Source organism: Podarcis cretensis, assembly GCF_951804945.1.
Source record: "Podarcis cretensis genome assembly, chromosome: 8".
Classification (NCBI taxonomy): Eukaryota; Metazoa; Chordata; class Lepidosauria; order Squamata; family Lacertidae; genus Podarcis; species Podarcis cretensis.
The window spans coordinates 16,610,012-16,628,343 of NC_137177.1; the positions used below are offsets into that span (position 1 = coordinate 16,610,012).

At 46.9% G+C, this 18,332-nt stretch overlaps 1 protein-coding gene across 1 annotated transcript; it reads left to right on the forward strand.

Moving 5' to 3' along the window:
* The first annotated feature begins 715 nt into the window (after nucleotides 1-715).
* LOC307221664 (phospholipase A2 inhibitor gamma subunit B-like) lies at nucleotides 716-15,142 on the forward strand. Its single transcript, XM_079986400.1, has 5 exons — nucleotides 716-1,989; nucleotides 5,698-5,823; nucleotides 8,214-8,357; nucleotides 10,818-10,949; nucleotides 11,964-15,142. Exons 1-5 carry the CDS (start codon nucleotides 1,926-1,928, stop codon nucleotides 12,173-12,175), a joined length of 678 nt encoding a protein of 225 aa, XP_079842526.1. The 5' UTR covers nucleotides 716-1,925; the 3' UTR covers nucleotides 12,176-15,142.
* Nucleotides 15,143-18,332: the final 3,190 nt, after the last annotated feature.

Below are 18,332 nucleotides of genomic sequence, written 5' to 3' on the forward strand. Positions count from 1 at the left end.
GGGGTCTATTCAGGTGTTCTGACTTCCAGCCAAGCTCACCTAGACCCCTGTCACAAAGAGCAGGGAGTCTTCCACAGGGGGGACCTCAGCTGCCACTAAGGGGAAGAAAGGCTACCAGCCTCAGTTCTCCTACTGCATACTCTCCAACATTTCTCCGATTAAAATAAGGATGTCCTGTTGAGGTGGTAGTTGAGGTCCACCAGCCCAAAGGAGGGACTGTTTGAGTGGTTGGGTGGAGGGATACCAAAGAAGGACGTCAAAAAATGCTGGGGTGATCAGTTCTAGTGTTTTATTAAAGAAAGGTGCAGACTTAGAACGGTGTGCAGAGCTGTGGGATGGACACTGCAACAGTGACAGGCCTTCATGACTTGTCCATGCCCAAACAAACTTTCATATATTTATATACCTGAAGGAGCGTCTCCACCCCCATCATTCAGACCAGACACTGAGGTCCACCTCCCAGGGCCTTCTGGTGGTTCCCTCACTGTGAGAAGTGAGGTTACAGGGAACCAGGCAGAGGGCCTTCTCAGTAGTGGCACCCACCCTGTGGAACACCCTCCCATCAGATGTCAACTATCCAACTTTTAGAAGACACCTGAAGGCAGTCCTGTTTAGGGAAGTTTTCCATGTTTGATGTTTTACCGTGTTTTCAATATTCTGCTGGGAGCCACCCAGAATGGCTGGGGAAACCCAGCCAGATGGGTGGGGTAACAACAACAACAACAATTTATACGCAAAGCGGCATAAGCCAATTTGACCGGGTTTCCCCATTGCTTCACTTGACCAAATGGGGACATAGGTGGCAAATACAGTGGTACCTCGGGTTACATATGCTTCAGGTTACATACGCTTCAGGTTACAGACACCGCTAATCCAGAAATAGTACCCCAGGTTAAGAACTTTGCTTCAGGATGAGAACAGAAATCGTGCTCCGGCAGCGCGGCAGCAGCAGGAGGCCCCATTAGCTAAAGTGGTGCTTCAGGTTAAGAACAGTTTCAAGTTAAGAACGGACCTCCGGAATGAATTATGTACTTAACCTGAGGTACCACTGTACCCAGATCTTGCACATGGTTCCCTTTCTTTACCTTTCCCAAGCCCCCAGATAACGATAGCCTCAAAGCAAGCCAATTAGTCCGTATTATAGCAAGTGAACATAAACATATGAGTTCAAGGTTACAATAACTACCAATTAATTGTGGGGTTGTTTTGACTGCCAAGATGGCATTTGCAGAGCTTCTGGAACAGTTCACCTTTGCTTCATCACAGTAGAAAACGGAAAGCCCTCAAATTGTGGTGGGCAGGACTCCAGTGGCTTTCGATCTGCTGGCTGCAAAGCTCGATCAGTCTCAAAGATAAGCCCGACAGCCAGATCCATGAGCTAGGCAAGCCTAGAGCCAACATAGCAAAAAGGAAGAAAGAACTGTCCCTGCTGTCTGCCACAGATAATAAAAAAAGACTTGTTCGTGCAGTACATAGTTATCTACAGAACTTGTTACCACAATGAATAAGAGGGTTTGGTGAAAGAGGGCCTTCTTTAGCACGCACAAAAAACACAAGGCACTTAAAAACAACAACACTGGCTTAAAATCAAACACCCTTTTTTGGGTAAATTATCATACCTCCAAGTGTTTTTTATTTTGATGAGTGGCCATTTGGTGGGAGCTGCTTTGGGCAGTTTTCTGTGGGAAAAATGTATACAAACTAAATCCACAAATCAAGAAACTAAAACCCTCAAGTCAAGCACCTTGATGGCATCATTTCCCCACAGAGGAAGTTCAATCATGCCTCCACCCATTTTCCGGTATGTTTGACAGTTATCTTCTAGAAAACAGCTGGCCACCTCCACGTAAGATAAGATTGCATCAGAGAGGCAGAGACTTTGCTGCATTCAAGACTTGTGATCCAGCTCTGATTCTGAGTCCTAGATGAAAACCAGAAGGATGCCGACCCCTCTTCCCGCCAGCCTCCTGGCCACCTTCATAGTCTTGGGTGAGTCTACAAAGCCATGGGCAAATCTTTGATTCAAGGCCTTTGTAGCCTGGGAATTTTCCTGCATCCTTGAGTTCACTTCAACCGGCCCATGGGTTGGAACAAAGAGGCTACAGGACTTCTGCTTGAGTCCACTCATTACAGTGGTACCTTGGGTTACATACACTTCAGGTTACATATGCTTCAGGTTACAGACTCTGCTAACCCAGAAATAGTACCTCAGGTTAAGAACTTTGCTTCAGGAAGAGAACAGAAATTGTGCTCCAGCGGCACGGCAGCAGCAGGAGGCCCCATTAGCTAAAGTGGTGCTTCAGGTTAAGAACAGCTTCAGGTTAAGAATGGACCTCTGGAACGAATTAAGTACTTAACCCGAGGTACCACTGTACTTGCAACAGTATAGTCGTATCTTGGTTTTCAAACAGCTTAGTTCTCAAACATTTTGGCTCCCGAACGCTGCAAAACCCAGAATTAAGTGTCCTGGTTTGCAAACTATTTTTGGAAGCCGAATGTCCGGCAGGGCTTCCCACAGCTTCCAATTGGCTGCAGGAGGTTCCTGCAGCCAATCAGAAGGCGTGTTTTGGTTTCTGAATATTTTGGAAGTCGAATGGATTTCCGGAATGGATTTTGTTTGACTTCCAAGGTACGACTGTATATTGAAACAGGGAACATATTGGTGGTGTCACTGTAAAAAGATGAAAGTCAGAGGTAGACTGCTGACTTTTAAAATTGGTAGCTGCCACCTACTGCACGCTTTCCAGATGATTGTGGATTTATTCCTATGTGCATGTTTGCAGGTTTGGAGAGGACCAGTATGGCATTTTCAGTGAAGCTCCAAAGGGGGGGGGGGATGAGAGTTGTCTTTCATCTAGTGGAAACAAGAAATGTTGGCCAACTCCAAGGATACACCATTTTAGGGGGTGTGGGCATGACAGATGCCTTTGTGTGATCTGGGGCAGGGCCAGTCCACTCATGAGGCAAGGTGAGGCAACTGCCTTGGGTGGCAAAATCTATAGGGGCAGCAGGTTCAGCCTCCAAGGAATGTATTGCTCCTGTTGCTGGTGCTTCCGCAGTGGCCACAACAAATGTGACAGCTCTTTGATGGCTGTATTTGCCTTCCCCGCCTTGCCTCTGCCTCTACAGCGGCCTCTTGGTGAATAGGAGGCACTGCTGGTCTCCTCCCCCCTTGTTCCCATTATAGGTCTTTATTCCCCATTTCCCCCATTTCCTGGTGAGAGGGGACACAATGTTGTGGCTTGCCTCGGGTGTCAAAATGTATTGGGCTGATTTGTTTGCTGTTTGCTGCTCCCTGTTCAACAAGTGTATCTGAAAATGAACAAATGTTACAAAAATGCATGTTTCCAGAGAAGTCACATGCCTGTTCATTTCCTTGAGTAAAAGAGCCAAGCCTGATCCTAAACAGGTAAGCCAAAAAACAAACAAGCAAAAAAAATCCCCCGCAAAATTGGAACTGGTCTCAGTATAATTTATGCAGCCTTGATGAAACAGTTACTGGTCCCATTTCTTAGCTTCCGTTCTACAGCTTTCAGTCTCTCAGCCATCTTGGAACCACTCCTAAGAACTCACGCCTTGAACAGGCTCATGTCCAACTTTTCTCAGGAACCTCTTATGCCTTATGACCGCTAGGTGGCAACCAGAGAAACATACCGGGTACCTTGCCCACCACTTTGCAGATTCCATGAGCCCTACTTCCCAGATAAGATGTTTCAAAGACAACAGTGGTATTGTGAGAGCAGCTACCTTCCATGTGTCGTCAGATCTCAGCATTTGACCACTTGGTAGCCTGCGTTTTCTCCTTTCTCCTTCATGTTTTATCCAGGATGACTCCAACCTTCCCGGTAGTCACAGATGATGATGATGATGATGATGATGATGATGATGATGATGATGATTTATAACCCCCCTCTCCCCAGCCAAGACCGGGCGGCTAACACCAGGTAAAAACAATTGATTAAAATACAACTTAAAAACAAGATTAAGCACAACATTAAAATGCAGCCTCATTTCAGTAGAAACTCAAATCAATAGTGAAGAGGTGCCTCTGGAATGTCTCCCACACAAGCCCTGAGGCAAGCTGGTTTCCCCGAGGGCTGATGATGCTACAGTCATCCAGGAGGTGGCAGGGGCAGGAGAATGATGTTGGATTTCAAATAGGGAAGGAAGAATCTGTCCCTTCCCATTCTAACACATTTCTCATTTTGAGAAAACTTTCCTCTAAAACCCTGACACTGCACCCAGACCCCCCAAGTGTCCCTATTTCCCAGGGACAGTCCCAGGTTTACAGAATCCACCCCAGTTTTTTATTTGATCCTGGAGGGTCCCACTTTTCCTTTGTTGTTGTTGTTTAGTCATTTAGTCGTGTCCGACTCTTCGTGACCCCATGGACCAGAGAACGCCAGGCACTCCTGTCCTCCACTGCCCCCCGCAGCTTGGTCAGACTCATGCTGGTAACCTCGAAAACACTATCCAACCATCTCGTCCTCTGTCGCCCCCTTCTCCTTGTGCCCTCCATCTTTCCCAACATCAGGGTCTTCTCCAGGGAGTCTTCTCTTCTCATGAGGTGGCCAAAGTACTGGAGCCTCAGCTTCACAATCTGTCCTTCCAGTGAGCACTCAGGGCTGATTTCCTTCAGAATGGAGCGGTTTGATCTTCTTGCAGTCCATGGGACTCTCAAGAGTCTCCTCCAGCACCATAATTCAAAAGCATCAATTCTTCGGCGATCAGCCTTCTTTATGGTCCAGCTCTCACTTCCATACATCACTACTGGGAAAACCATAGCTTTAACTATTTTCATCAGAGAAATGTTGGAGGGTATGGAGTTATGGGACCCCTGAGGCAAGGAGATAAGTGACTATACAACTCTTAGAAGACTTCTGAAGGCTATCCTGTATAGGGAAGGTTTTTTTTTTTTTTAATGTTTAATGTTTTGTTATGTTTTCATTTTCATTTCATTTTGTAGGGACGCAGGTGGCGCTGTGGGTTAAAGCCTCAGCGCCTAGGGCTTGCCGATCGAAAGGTCGGCGGTTCGAATCCCTGCGGCGGGGTGCGCTCCCGCTGCTCGGTCCCAGCGCCTGCCAACCTAGCAGTTCGAAAGCACCTCCGGGTGCAAGTAGATAAATAGGGACCGCTTACCAGCGGGAAGGTAAACGGCGTTTCCGTGTGCGGCTCTGGCTCGCCAGAGCAGCGATGTCACGCTGGCCACGTGACCCGGAAGTGTCTCCGGACAGCGCTGGCCCCTGGCCTCTTAAGTGAGATGGGCGCACAACCCCAGAGTCTGTCAAGAATGGCCCGTACGGGCAGGGGTACCTTTACCTTTACCTTTTATGTTTTCATTTATGCTGGAAGCCGCCCAGAGTGTCTGGGGCAACTCAGTCAGATGAGTGGGGTATAAATAACATCATTATCATCATCATCATAATCATTAAATAAGATAGCCCTAATTTAATCGGAGAAATGTTGAAGGGTATGAGATGGTACCAGATTCCCCATCCCCTGCTTGGGCTCAGAAACCTCATTCCCACTGGCCCAGTGTGACTAATGGCTTTTCCTAAAGGGACTTGCCCAGAGTTTTACATCTCATTTAGTGAAATTCAGTGGCAAGCTGAGTTTTTAATCTTGGGAAAGGAAAAAGGAGGAGGAGAGAAAAGAGAATTTAACAATGTTGACATTTCTTGTTTTATGTGCTTTTAGGAGTAGCTCTGGAATGTGAGGAATGTTCCATCTTTGGAAATAATTGCACTGGACGTAAAAAGCCATGCTCCCAGAATCAAGACACATGCAGTGTTTCCGTGACAAGCGTTAACCTGACTCTCAAGGGTAAATGGAAACGACCGAAGGCTGCCAGAAGAGTTCAAGAAATACCTAATTTCCTCTTGCCGGAGTGTGGTTGGTTCATTGATGGTGTGCAGAGGAGGAGTCTGGCTCAGCTGAGGCCCCTGCTATCAAGGGTGTACCATGGGTTGCTAGCGCCCGGGGCAGGTCAAGTGTTGCGCCCTCCCCTGGTGGTCAGCCCCTTCGCTGGGCAGCATCTAATCAAGGGAATCTTTCCTAGCAAACTAGCCCCAACCTGGGAGCAGAGATAAGGCAGAGAAACACAGAACCAGGAGCTCCACTGTGTTGCCTTGACTGCCTATCTTTGGGCAATGCAAGTGGTTCCTTCAGTGCATTCCTGTCTTCCTCTTGCCAGCAGAAGGCTGGCCCAGGGGTGGTTCACGTGCAGATGTCCCTTCGCTGGCCATGAGGAAAAGGGGGCATCACCTTGGCCTCGGCCTCGGCCTCAAAGGCTTTGCCTGGGTGCAACTTGCCTCCCCACAGCTCTGGCCTCAATGACGGAGCCTGTTGTGGGCACATCTGGTTGTGCCCCCTCAGAAATTTGCACCTGGGCAGTGCTTTTTTTCTTTAGGGATCCTCTCATTTTGACTCAAGGAAATTACCAAAATCAGGAAAAATAAATACAGTAAATGGACAAAAGTACTTAGGCGTATGCGTACCCCTGCGTACTCCCAGAAAAAAAGCACTACATCTGGGGCTACAGCCCCGCCCCCACACTATGCCACTGCCTGCTGGGGTTAAATTCCCTGGAGTTTCCAAATCTAAAAAGTTACCCTACATTCTGTCCTCAAATGAGTTTGCGTGGACCAGTAAGAAAGGAAACAAAGGCTGTTTCCTTGACTTGAAGTGGATTGAGAAAAATGGTAAAAGGATGAGGATGAGAGTGGGGCAAAGTGCCGCTATGTATCTAGTACACATTCAGTAAAGGTAAAGGGACCCCTGACCATTAGGTCCAGTTGTGACCGACTCTGGGGTTGCGGCGCTCATCTCGCTTTACTGGCTGAGGGAGCCGACATACAGCTTCCGGGTCATGTGGCCAGCATGACTAAACTGCTTCTGGTGAACCAGAGCAGTGCATTAGGTCCAGTCGTGACCGACTCTGGGGTTGCGGCGCTCATCTCGCTTTACTGGCTGAGGGAGCCGACATACAGCTTCCGGGTCATGTGGCCAGCATGACTAAACTGCTTCTGGCGAACCAGAGCAGTGCACGTTTACCTTACCGTGGGAGCGGTACCTATTTATCTACTTGCACTTTGACTTGCTTTCGAACTGCTAGGTTGGCAAGAGCAGGGACCGAGTAACGGGAGCTCACCCCGTCGCGGGGATTCGAACCCAAAACCAGCCTCTCTTAGTGGTGGTGGATTGCCCTCCCTGCTGAGGTGGCATCTGTTTCTCACATTATTAACATCCCGTAGGAAGTTAATGTCCACCTAGGCCAAGGGTAGGCAAACTAAGGCCCATAGGCCACAAGCGGCCCAAGGGGGTGGTTTAACTGGCCCACGAGCTGCCCCCGAACCGAGCTGCCTGCTCAGTGAGTCCCTGCGAGCTGCACTAAACTGGTACAGCGCGGTGCAGGGACTTGCTTCCAAAATTGCATCTGCACAGGCACTGATGCCAGAAATTGTGTCTACGCAGATGCAGACACCAGAAATCGCAGTCGCGTGCACTGCCACGCGCAATCCGGCCCACGGAGGGATCTCCACTGGAGTGAACTGGCTCAGGCGAGGTAAACCTTGCCAACCCCTGACCTAGGCATTCGTTTAATGGCTGAAATATGTTATTCCATTGAAATCATTAGCTGAGAAATCATTAATGACGATTCCTGAATGCGTTCCAGTCATTTTATTTGTTAAGTGTACTGCTTTGCTGTTTTGTTTTGGGGTTTTGTTTGTTTGTTTCCCAACCTGGATTCCTTTCAGGAGAAAGGTGGGCTAGGGATTTAATAAATATGGAATCGTGAAAATGGTGCAAGATACGCCAGCGGTCAGCCTTGAAATCATATGCTATGATGGCAAAAGATGCTGAGGTGTCTGGTCAGCAGCTGTCCATCACTCGTGCTGGGCCCTGTATGCATGTGTGACGTCACACACTGGAAGGAGGCCCAATGGCACCCACCACAGCCATGGGGAGGCCCGACAAGGCCTGTTGCAGCCATGGGAAAGCCCAACGGGACCTGCCATGACTGCAGGGAGGCCCAACAGGGCCTGTTGTGACCTCGGTAAGGTCTGGTGGAGCCCACCAGGGTGCAGAATATTGATGGGCCTGGCCTCCTCCTAAATTTTGGAGGGGCCTCAGCTTAGATGATGCCCCTGCTACCCACATTGAAGCTAAAGCTATCTTTTCTGTTTAAAATAACTTTCTTTCAATCCCTCCAGGACAAATTGCTTTTACGAAGAGTTGCTTCTCATCTGAACTGTGCAACCAAGGCCCCCTCATCGTCAACATGGGCTCATCGGGAACATCAATAGCCGAGTCTCGTTGCTGTGGGGGAGATGCATGCAATACAACAAGACCCCTTAGTAGGTCACTGCTTGTCTTGTCCTTTCCTCATCCTTTTCACCGCTCTCTTGTTGCAGTCTACTTACTGAGCAGTCATCCTGATCTTGTCCAGTTTAAGGAGAATACATTGGCTATTTATTGCGCTTTCATTCTGATTTGCCTGGTGGGCAAATTTGCCTGGTGATGCACTTCCCAGTGCATTTCCCAATTAAATCAGCTTTAGCTGTGCAACCTCAGATTGAATCCCACCCCAAAATAGCAGTAGCCTGGAATTTCCCATATACTTGTTGCCAAATTCCTGCTTCAGTTGGGAGCCGTTTCTTAAATATACTGTATTTTACTCAAATATAATGCTCACCTTTTTTGGCCAAATTACGTTGTGAAAATTAAGGTGCGCATTAGATTTGATGGCACATTTACATTTGCCAGCAAATACTTTTTTTGGTTTCAAGGTTCTGAAGATTGAGGTGCATGTTAGATGTGATGGTGCATTAGACCCGAGTAAATACGATAATTTGGCACTCTTGCAAAGTGATTGGGAAATGCACTGGGAAGCGTGGAATGCTTCTTCTGCAGTAGTTTCTCCACCTTTGGTTCCCACTCTGCACTCAGCTCTAACACTGGCCACACCCCAGGAATCAGCTTCAACTGGTTGGCTAAATCAAATGAGGGTAGGTGATGGGTCTCAAACCATTGCTGAATTACGGACTTGCAAGACAGGGCCCAGTGGATTGAGTAGATGAGAGCAATTGTGGGTCCAATGGTCAAGAAGGTGGATTCTGCATGTGCTGTAGAGGAAGTGGGGGCAGATGGGGCTGCTCAACCTGAGAAGGCAGCTCCTCTAGGAGAAGGAAAACTCTGAACCTAAACCTCCACTGCCTTGTGGGATATCTTCAGGGAAGAAGAGGCTAAGGGGTAAATCCTACACAAATCCAGAGTGGAGTCCCTAAGATGGTTGGATGGTACCTTGTACCTTCTAGCAACTCCTGCAGTCATTGTTGTTGTTGTTTAGTCGTTTAGTCGTTTAGTCATTTAGTCGTGTCCAACTCTTTGTGACGCCATAGAATCATACAATCATAGAATCATAGAGTTGGAAGAGACCACAAGGGCCATCGAGTCCAACCCCCTGCCAAGCAGGAAACACCATCAGAGCACTCCTGACATATGGTTGTCAAGCCTCTGCTTAAAGACCTCCAAAGAAGGAGACTCCACCACACTCCTTGGCAGCAAATTCCACTGTCGAACAGCTGGACCAGGGCATGCCAGGAACTCCTGTCCTCCACTGCCTCCCACAGTTTGGTCAAACTCATGCTGGTAGCTTCGAGAACACTGCCCAACCATCTCGTCCTCTGTCATCCCCTTCTCCTTTTGGCCTCAATCTTTCCCAACATCAGGGTCTTTTCCAGGGAGTCTTCTCTTCTCATGAGGTGGCCAAAGTATTGGAGTCAAAGTATCCTGCAGTCAAGCTGGTGCCAAATGTATTGCTCTGCTCTGCTTTGGACCACATCAGCGAGGCCAAGAGGGGGGTGGGTCCAGTCATCTGGGAAGCCCAGGACCTCTATGCACACTGCCTAGGTTGATGCGCTGGAGAGGTCACTTTGGGGCTGCTAATACAGTGGTTTGACTTCACCCTGGAAGGGTACTCCGTTGCCTCTCGTGACAGATGGATGCCAAGAACAATAAGTTGGGTGTGTACAACGGCAGATCTTGGGGTCCCAAATTTCAGTGGTGCCCTGTGTGCTACCAAAATTGGTGCCCCCCATTCTTTCCTTCCATTCTAAAGTACGTCATAATTATTGTTATGCATCCACTGCAACTGAAGTGGTTATGCTCACCTAAATTTGCCTCTGGTGTGTGGACAAGACGATGTCCGGCAGCATCAAAGTGTAATCTCTTTCTGATTTTTAGGAGGCTAGCTCTCTATATGTTTGTACAGTGGTACCTCGGGTTACAGACCCTTCAGGTTACACACCCTTCAGATTACAGACTCCACTAACCCAGAAATAGTACCTTGGGTTAAGAACTTTGCTTCAGGGTGAGAACAGAAATCGTGCAGTGGTGGTGGGAGGCCCCATTAGCTAAAGTGGTACTTTAGGTTAAGAACAGTTTTGGGTTAAGAATGGACCTCCAGAACAAATTAAGTTCTTAACCCAAGGTACCACTGTATTACTATAGTCCTAATTTTTCACTTAAAGCCTGTATCAGGATTTCTTTGGTGAACTCTCTATATATTTCGCCAACATCTGTGAAAATAGGAGCCACCTAGAAAGGGGCTGACATTTCTGGTAAGATGGTTCCCCATGTCTGAAGCCAAAGATGGCAACAAATACTCTGCTGTCCTATCAAACATGCCATATGAGGCACTTGGCAGAATGGGAGGCACTTAAAAAGTGGCCTGATATTTGCAGTCTTCTTCCCAGTCCCTTTGGCCACGCTGTTCTTCTTGCATCCCAAGTCTGATTGTCTCAGCTTTCTTTCAGAGCCAAGGAGAAACACCACACTGAATGGAAAGGAATGCTCAGTTTGCCTACCTGATGGAACTGAGTGCAAACCCATTAAATGTGCTGGAGATGAGACCAAATGCTTTGAGATATCTGGAACCACAAATGAAAGTAACTATAAATCACATATTCGTATGAGGGGGTGTTGGAGGGATGTGGTTTGTGTGAATCTTGTGGCAGAATGGCCTGACCCACACCTAGGGTGTTCTCTAGAGAAGGTAATCAAGGAGGTGGTAGGATGACAATCATAGACATTATTTGAAGACAGTAAATCATCTAGACCTGTGGTTCCCAACATGGGGCACACACCGCACAGGGGGGCAATTTGATTTTTAGGGGGGGGGGCAATTTGAAAAGGATTTATTAACAGTGAAAGGCCTTTTAGGCTTCCTTCACTTTTTGAATAATAAAAATTATATGTCACAGGGGGTGGGCATCAGGATTTTAAAGATGCTTAGGTGGGGCATGGCAAAAAAAAAAAAAAAAAGGTTGGGAACCACTGCCCTAGACCAATTGCAGTCTGGTTTCAGACCAGAGCCTTTGATGTGGTGGCATCCGCCCTTTGAAATGTGCTCCCAGTGTACATCAGGCAAGCACGTTCTGGCGTCTGCTTAGAATCACAGAAATATAGACCCCAAAGCTCATCTAGTCTAACCCCTTGCAATGCAGAAATCTCAACTAAAGCATCGATGACAGGTGGCTTAAAAGTCATTGCTTCCTTCAGGCTTTGCCTAAAGCACTGATCCAGCCATGTTTGATGCATTGCTAATATAGTGATTTGAAATGCATTTTGCAATTTTTAGTGATTCCTCCCTCTCCCTTGTGTTCTCCCCTCCACTCCCTCATTTAACTGTGTAGAAAGAAAGAAAGAAAGAAAGAAAGAAAGAAAGAAAGAAAGGGAGCACTACCCTTCTCTGCTTCATGCAAGGGCAGGCCAATTGAAGTTCCCCAAGTGCCCTCACTTCCCTTCCCCTTCCCCAGCATCCCACTTGTAGAATTTGGCTCCTGCCCGGGTTAGCCAGCCACTGAGTGCCCACTACACAAATGGAAGAGGAGGAAAAGGAACTCACTGGGCATTGCCACTCTCCTGACATTGACTGTCATCTCTTTCAATTCTCTCTGCAGAAGGACAAACCATAACCACCACCATCTTCAAGGGCTGTGCAAATGAGCTTGCCTGCAAAGCAATGGAAATGGGCGACCCATTGCCTTTGGGCATGATCCAACCAGGCAGCTCAACTAAATGCACAGATGGGGTGGCCAGTGCCAACCCTGGATCGCTCGGATTCCTCCTCCCAGTCCTTAACGCACTGCTGCTGGTGAAGCTCCTTGCCTGATTCCCCAGTTGATGCTGAGATTGGAGAGTCCACTTTGAGCTATTCCGCTTTGCTGCTTGCTTGCAGCTATTATTGGGGCCACCTGCAGATGCTGTAGAACAAGGGCCAAAGGCCACTCTCCGGTCTTGTCTGTCTGGTCCTTGAGAGTCTTTCTGGGACACCTCCCTGCCCCTTTCACCCACCTTGAGCACTTTGGGCTGCCTGGAATGTGTCGTTGTGCTCCAATGATTCTTCCAACTTGCCTGTTTGGAAGACAGAGATGGACGGCTGAGTGTGTGTGCACAAATTAGTCTCCTATGCAAAGGAGAACTTTACATTTGCTAGTTCAGTTGCCTCTGGCTCTGCCTACCAAAGGCATGTGGCCCCCAGTGGGCTGCGCTGAAGGGATTCCCATCCCTGCTGTAGAGCTCCCATAGCCCATAGTTTAAAACAGAGCTTTCCAAACAGTGTGTTGCAACAACACGTTTGTGTGTTGGCTGCAGTGTGTTGCCCGAACACTCCCCACACTCCTCCTGGGGCTGGAAAGGAGTTAGTTTAACCCCCAGTTTGCGAGTAAAATTGAATTACTGCTTTGAGAAATGATGCATGTCTATAAAGTGTGTCACCAACATGAAAAGTTTGGAAAGGTCTAGAAGCACATTTTTACATCTACTGCCCTCCAACAAGTGCAGTGTTGACGGAGGAAGGTCTGGGTAGGTGTCTTTACTGGCAGATGCCATTATTGGGCTGTGTCTGTACAGCTCTCCTGAGTCTCAAGCAGAGTTTATTCCATGTTTGGATGTCTGCAAGTGGTTCTCTCCGAGCCTTATTTCAATTTTCTCTTTGTGCTTTGCATTTGTTTGAAAACTGACGTTGCTTTACTGCTCTGCTGCTTTGTCATTTTTGGCATGGTGCATCGTTGATATATTGCAACCTACTTGGATGTTGGTGGTAAGAAAAGGTGGGCTAGGAATCCTTTCAGTAATAAAGGTAAATAAAAGGTAAAGATAATTGCAATAGGTGTGTGAAAAGCACCTTTTCTCCAAGTAACCACAAGTGTCCAGACACAGGACGGTATGAGTAAAAGGCTAGGTTTGAATATAATGCTAAGTTAAAACATGAACCTGCAATTCACTTACATAATGTTGCACCCACCCTAATTTCTGAGCAGTGCAAGATATCAGGGGTCCAAGTTCTGTGTTTCCTTTGGAAATGAGGCACAGCAGAGATTGTGGTGTCTTTATGATATATGGTTTATTTACACACATACACAAACTGAGTCTGGATGGAAAGAGCTCAGAGCATTCACATTTCAAGAGGGTCTCTTGCTCCTCCCATGGGTATGGCAGGATTGGATCTAAGAACACATCGGCCATGCTCTTTTTCTCCTTGTTGCAGCCCACATGGGGCTCTTTGACAACTTTCTTCATCCTTGTCACAGCTAAGAGCCTGAAAAGGATTTCTCCCCAGACTACAGGCAGTGACCATTTCACAGGGGGAGGGGGTCCATTCCTAGCCCCCATACATGTCGGCAGAGCATGCATAAGCACTCTGCCCCACCCCACCCCATTACGCCTCAACGTCGGCGATCACACATCAATTGGATGCACCTAAAATGGTCGCTGCCTGTACATTATTCAAAAATGGAAATCCAACACTAGAGGTTTTCAACCTTTTCGAGTCCACGGCTCCCTTGTCCAACTACATTCTTTCCCCGACACCCCTGTGGGGCTCAGAAGCCCAGTTATGTCACCCCTTGCCTGCAGAGATGGCAGCCTCTCACCCCTTTTCGAACTCCCTGCCTTGTGGAGTCTTCCCTCAGCCTCCTCTCTTCTCCCCTCTCCTTGGGAGTCCTCCGGGCAGCTGCTGCTGTCGTCCCTGGTCTCTGAGCACCCCCCATCCCAACCAGAGGTGCCTCCTCACACTGCCCCACAAGGACCTGGGATTGTCTGTGCATTCTCATCTTGTGTTGATTGCAGTAGCACCATCCTGTTCTTTGTTTTATTCTCCATTCTGAGCAGCAAGGGCTGATGGACTGGGTGGCTGGGCTCCCTCGCCTACTTGCTTGCTTACTCCATGGTCGCCTCAGCTCCTGGCAACCAGCACCCCCTGGTCAGCCCCAGAGGCACCATCCACCTAGGGAGCTTGTAGCCAGGGCTGCTGCAACAAACAGCTGTGCAAGCCCTTGGGAGGCAGAGACGCAAGAAGGCATCAGAGGAGGGAGGGAAGAAAGAGGGACAGAGGCCGGTGTTGCCCACAGCACCCTTGACCATTATTCAAGGCACCCCAGGGTGCCACGGTACGCTGGTTGAAAACCACTGTCCTAAATCCTTTTTGTCTTTGGCCACTAACACACAGCTGGAGGAAATTCCTGCCGTGCCCCTATCCCAATGACAGACGACACACGATGGCATAGCAAGGTCAAGAGCAACAAGCCCTAAAAGTAGGGAGAGGTGGGCAGGTGTTCTGAATGCACACACCAAAAGAGGAAGCTCTGGGTCACATGTATGGGCATAAATAGGTCCCTTGAAGCGTTTAGACTGTGTCCCATTGGCCAGATTGTACCCAGCTTCAAGGGACCTACCAATCCGGTGTTGTGGCTAACCAATGGTACCCACCCACAACACAGGGTGTTGGTTGTCCAGGTCTCACTGCAATACATGCCCTCTTTAAGGGAGGACCCGATTTGGTGATTTGCCTGTTTCACTTTTGGCCTTATTGCCAAAGGTGACGTCATGTCCTTTAAAAGCAAGATTATACCTATTAAGCTATGGCAAGTTTCTTTCTGGAAGAAGAGCACATCAAAATGATTTTTCAGGCTGAATGAGGATTGTTTTGTGGAAGAATGGAAGCCTTTTCCAGAAAATTTTATGGCATGGTGAATTCGCAAGCAGGATTTGAACTATGAGCAACAGAAGGAACGAGAGATTATTGTATGGTAGTTATTATATAAATGAGAGAATACAGAGTGCCACAAGGGGGAGAAATTAAAACACCATGGAAAATGGGGTGGGAAGTGGGGGAAGGAGAGGGGCAAAGAAAAACCTAGGTTTTGGAGTGTACGTATATGTGATTTTTTGGAAATTTAATAAAATGTAATAAGCAATGAAATGAGTTTTCAGGCTTCTTTTCCAAAATGCTACATCACTTGGTGCTTTTCTATCATATGCTAGATCTTAAAGAGAGAGGGGGGGGGAAGAGGGGGAATAAAAAGGAAGGCTGGCATCAGTCTTGGTGGGCCTTCCAAGATGGGTGGGCCTTGATATCTGCCCAACCATGTCAGACATCAAGGCCTATCAATCCTGTCTGGTGTTGCCACCAGGCCTTCCCCCACATCCAAGCCCAAAATTATTGCTGGAGAATGTTTGGATCAGACCAGTAGATGCTTTCCGTCTGGATGATGCTAAACATATTGCTTTAAAACGTTTTAAGTGCAGCCGAGCACTTTGCGATCTGACATTTCTTATCAGCTCCCACTGTCGTGCACTTAGGGGCTGGACAATATCCAGCATGGTGTCTGTTTCACGTTGTCTCCCCCGGCGTTACAGACATATGGGAGGTTGGCCTGGGCCAACGTTAAGAGCCTCTCAACTTTCATTTTAAAATAACCCTGCAAAGATCGTAACCCAAAGTTCCCCGGGGGAATTCTGTAAGCCAAAGGCAAGTCTGAGAAGAATGACTTGCAACAGCAAACCCATCAACCGTCCTGAAAAAACCGTGGATATCCCAATTTGGAAACTGTGTTTTTGTGCATTTTGGGGACATAATCTCTTTCCCAACCCCAACGCCCAAACACTATCTTCAGGGGTCTAACCCGTATGGGAAAACTCTCTATTTGGGTTGAGATCAATGACCAGGGTTTCATTTTTTCCAGATACAACATATGGCTAATGTGTTAATAAGGGAACATGACCCTTTGAGAGAATGCATACCTTTTGAGATGCTTGTTTCGTCCTCAAGATTAAAGGGTGTATAGGGAAAGCTGTGCAGAATGCTGTCAGAATTAAATTCGATTCCAGGTGCTTATCAAGAGCAATGGCAGGGGGACTTCCGGGTTAGCGCCATCAGCAATGGCGGAATTCCTCTGATCCAGAGGAACCTGCTCCGCGAAAATTAGGTCTTGCCGCCGCGGCGAAGGCGGAGACCCTTTAAAAATCCCAGGCGGAGGAAGCCTGGGAGCGTGGGATTCGGCTGACACCAGGAGTGACCCCCCCCTACACGCAAGGAAACCCCTTTTTTGGGGATCTGAAGCGACATGGGGTGAGCGGCACGGTGTTTTGAATCGACCGCTATTTTTACGGAGTGAAGCCGCACAGCCATTGCCGGAGAGCGCTGACTTTTTCCTGGAGACAATTGGACTCTAAACAAGTACCCGTGAGTAGAACGGAAAATTGGGCTAAGAAACATTTTAATTTGGCACTCAGCAGGAAGGTTCTAAACAGGAAGTCTGCCTTCCGCTTTTGTAAATAGTCTGAAGCAAAAATCGTGCAAGCCAAAGTCCAGAAAGTTGCACATAAAGGTTTTAAATTCCTCCTGTTTTGATCATCTAAACCCCTCTTGGAAGCAGGAGTAAAGAGGGGAAATTTGATTGTTCAAGCCTGCAGGAGAGAGAGTAAAGAAAGATAAATTTCCACCGTCTCAAACCTGGGAACGGGGTATCAGAGACGGAGATTTTTGGTGAAGTTCATTGACTGTGAATGGAACATCTTTTGACAGTTAGTTGAAGAAGAGAAACAAATTGATTCCAATGTTGCCTTTTGCATTTAAAAGAAACAAAAAATCCGAAAAATGAAAGTAATTTTTCTTTGTTGGATCTGCTTTTAAAAGATGGATACAAATAGAAATTGCCTCCTCTAGAGGGAGCTTGTTAAATTGTTGCTGGAGTCGTTCTGGGGATTTTACAGCTGTGGAGATTAGGATCGTGGGACCAGACTGTGACCTTGAACAAAAATGTGTTTGGAAGAAGTTTTGGTGCTTGCTTTTTGCAAGACAAGCGCTTTGTTGGAGCAGATGCATGAGAAGATGGATTTGATGACTGTTGCAGTCAGAAACTTTGGACAAACAGTGAATATGTATACGGAAACCATCCAGGAGCCAACTCAGGAATCTGTTTTGATAGAGCAAGTGCAAGCGCAGAAGATAATGGAGGAGGCTGCTGTTGAACCTCAAGTAACACAAATGGAGAGGCCCGAAGCCCTACAGGAGCATAAGCTATTGTTGTCGAAGGCTGAATTCGAAGTGGGCCGGGGGGGGGGTCTGGAGTTGTGGGGCCCCTTAAGTTTGGAGGGACTTTGAAACATGCTTTTAAATATTTTCTGGACTACACTGTTGACTGTGGGGAATGGGACTGTGGGGAATGGGCCGATCTGCTGAGGAGAGATGGAGATATTTTTGAGTTGGAACATCCCCGAGACCTACTCCTCAATGAGAAAGGAAAGAAATTAAGAAAGAGATCTACAAAAGACAAGGTAAAGTGCAAGTACAAACAAGAAGAAGGCCTGCAGAAGGGACATGGAGAAGACTTAAGAGCCTCGGATATAAGATTACCAGGTTGATGGACTAGATGGAATGGACAGTAAGGACTGACATAACCCGAGACCAGGAAGAAGAGACGCTGGAGGAAGATTGGAAGAAAACTTTAAAAAAATTATTTTGGAAATTAGTGTAAAATTAATGAGTATTAGGATAAATGTTGGAATGAAAATATTTGGCTTTAGCAGAAATGTTATAAGGAATTATGTATAAATAAATATTAAGTTTTAAGTCTTAAGGTATTTTTGGGAAGATAAGGTTTAAATAAACCAAGGTAAACTGAATGACAGAATATAGTGAAAGATGGAAAGGATTTGTTGAGTTAATTAATAGGTTAGACTGTTAAGACAAACTATTTAAAAAAAATTTGAGAAGGATGGAAAAAATTTGCTGAAATAAATAACTAAACTAGAATACAAAAAGGGAGGTGTGAGGAGGTCGATGAAACAAGTTAATGAAAGATAAAGATATGGAATATTGTGTTTTTATTGTTATTGTTGTATTGATTTTTATGTTTTTTTTTCTTTTTCCCCTCTTTTAAGTATTGTTACATATGTTTTGAAATTTTTCTTTTGTTGTTGTTGTTTTCTTCTTTTTTCTTTCTCTGTAATTTTTGAAACTTCTAATAAATATCATTTTAAAAAAA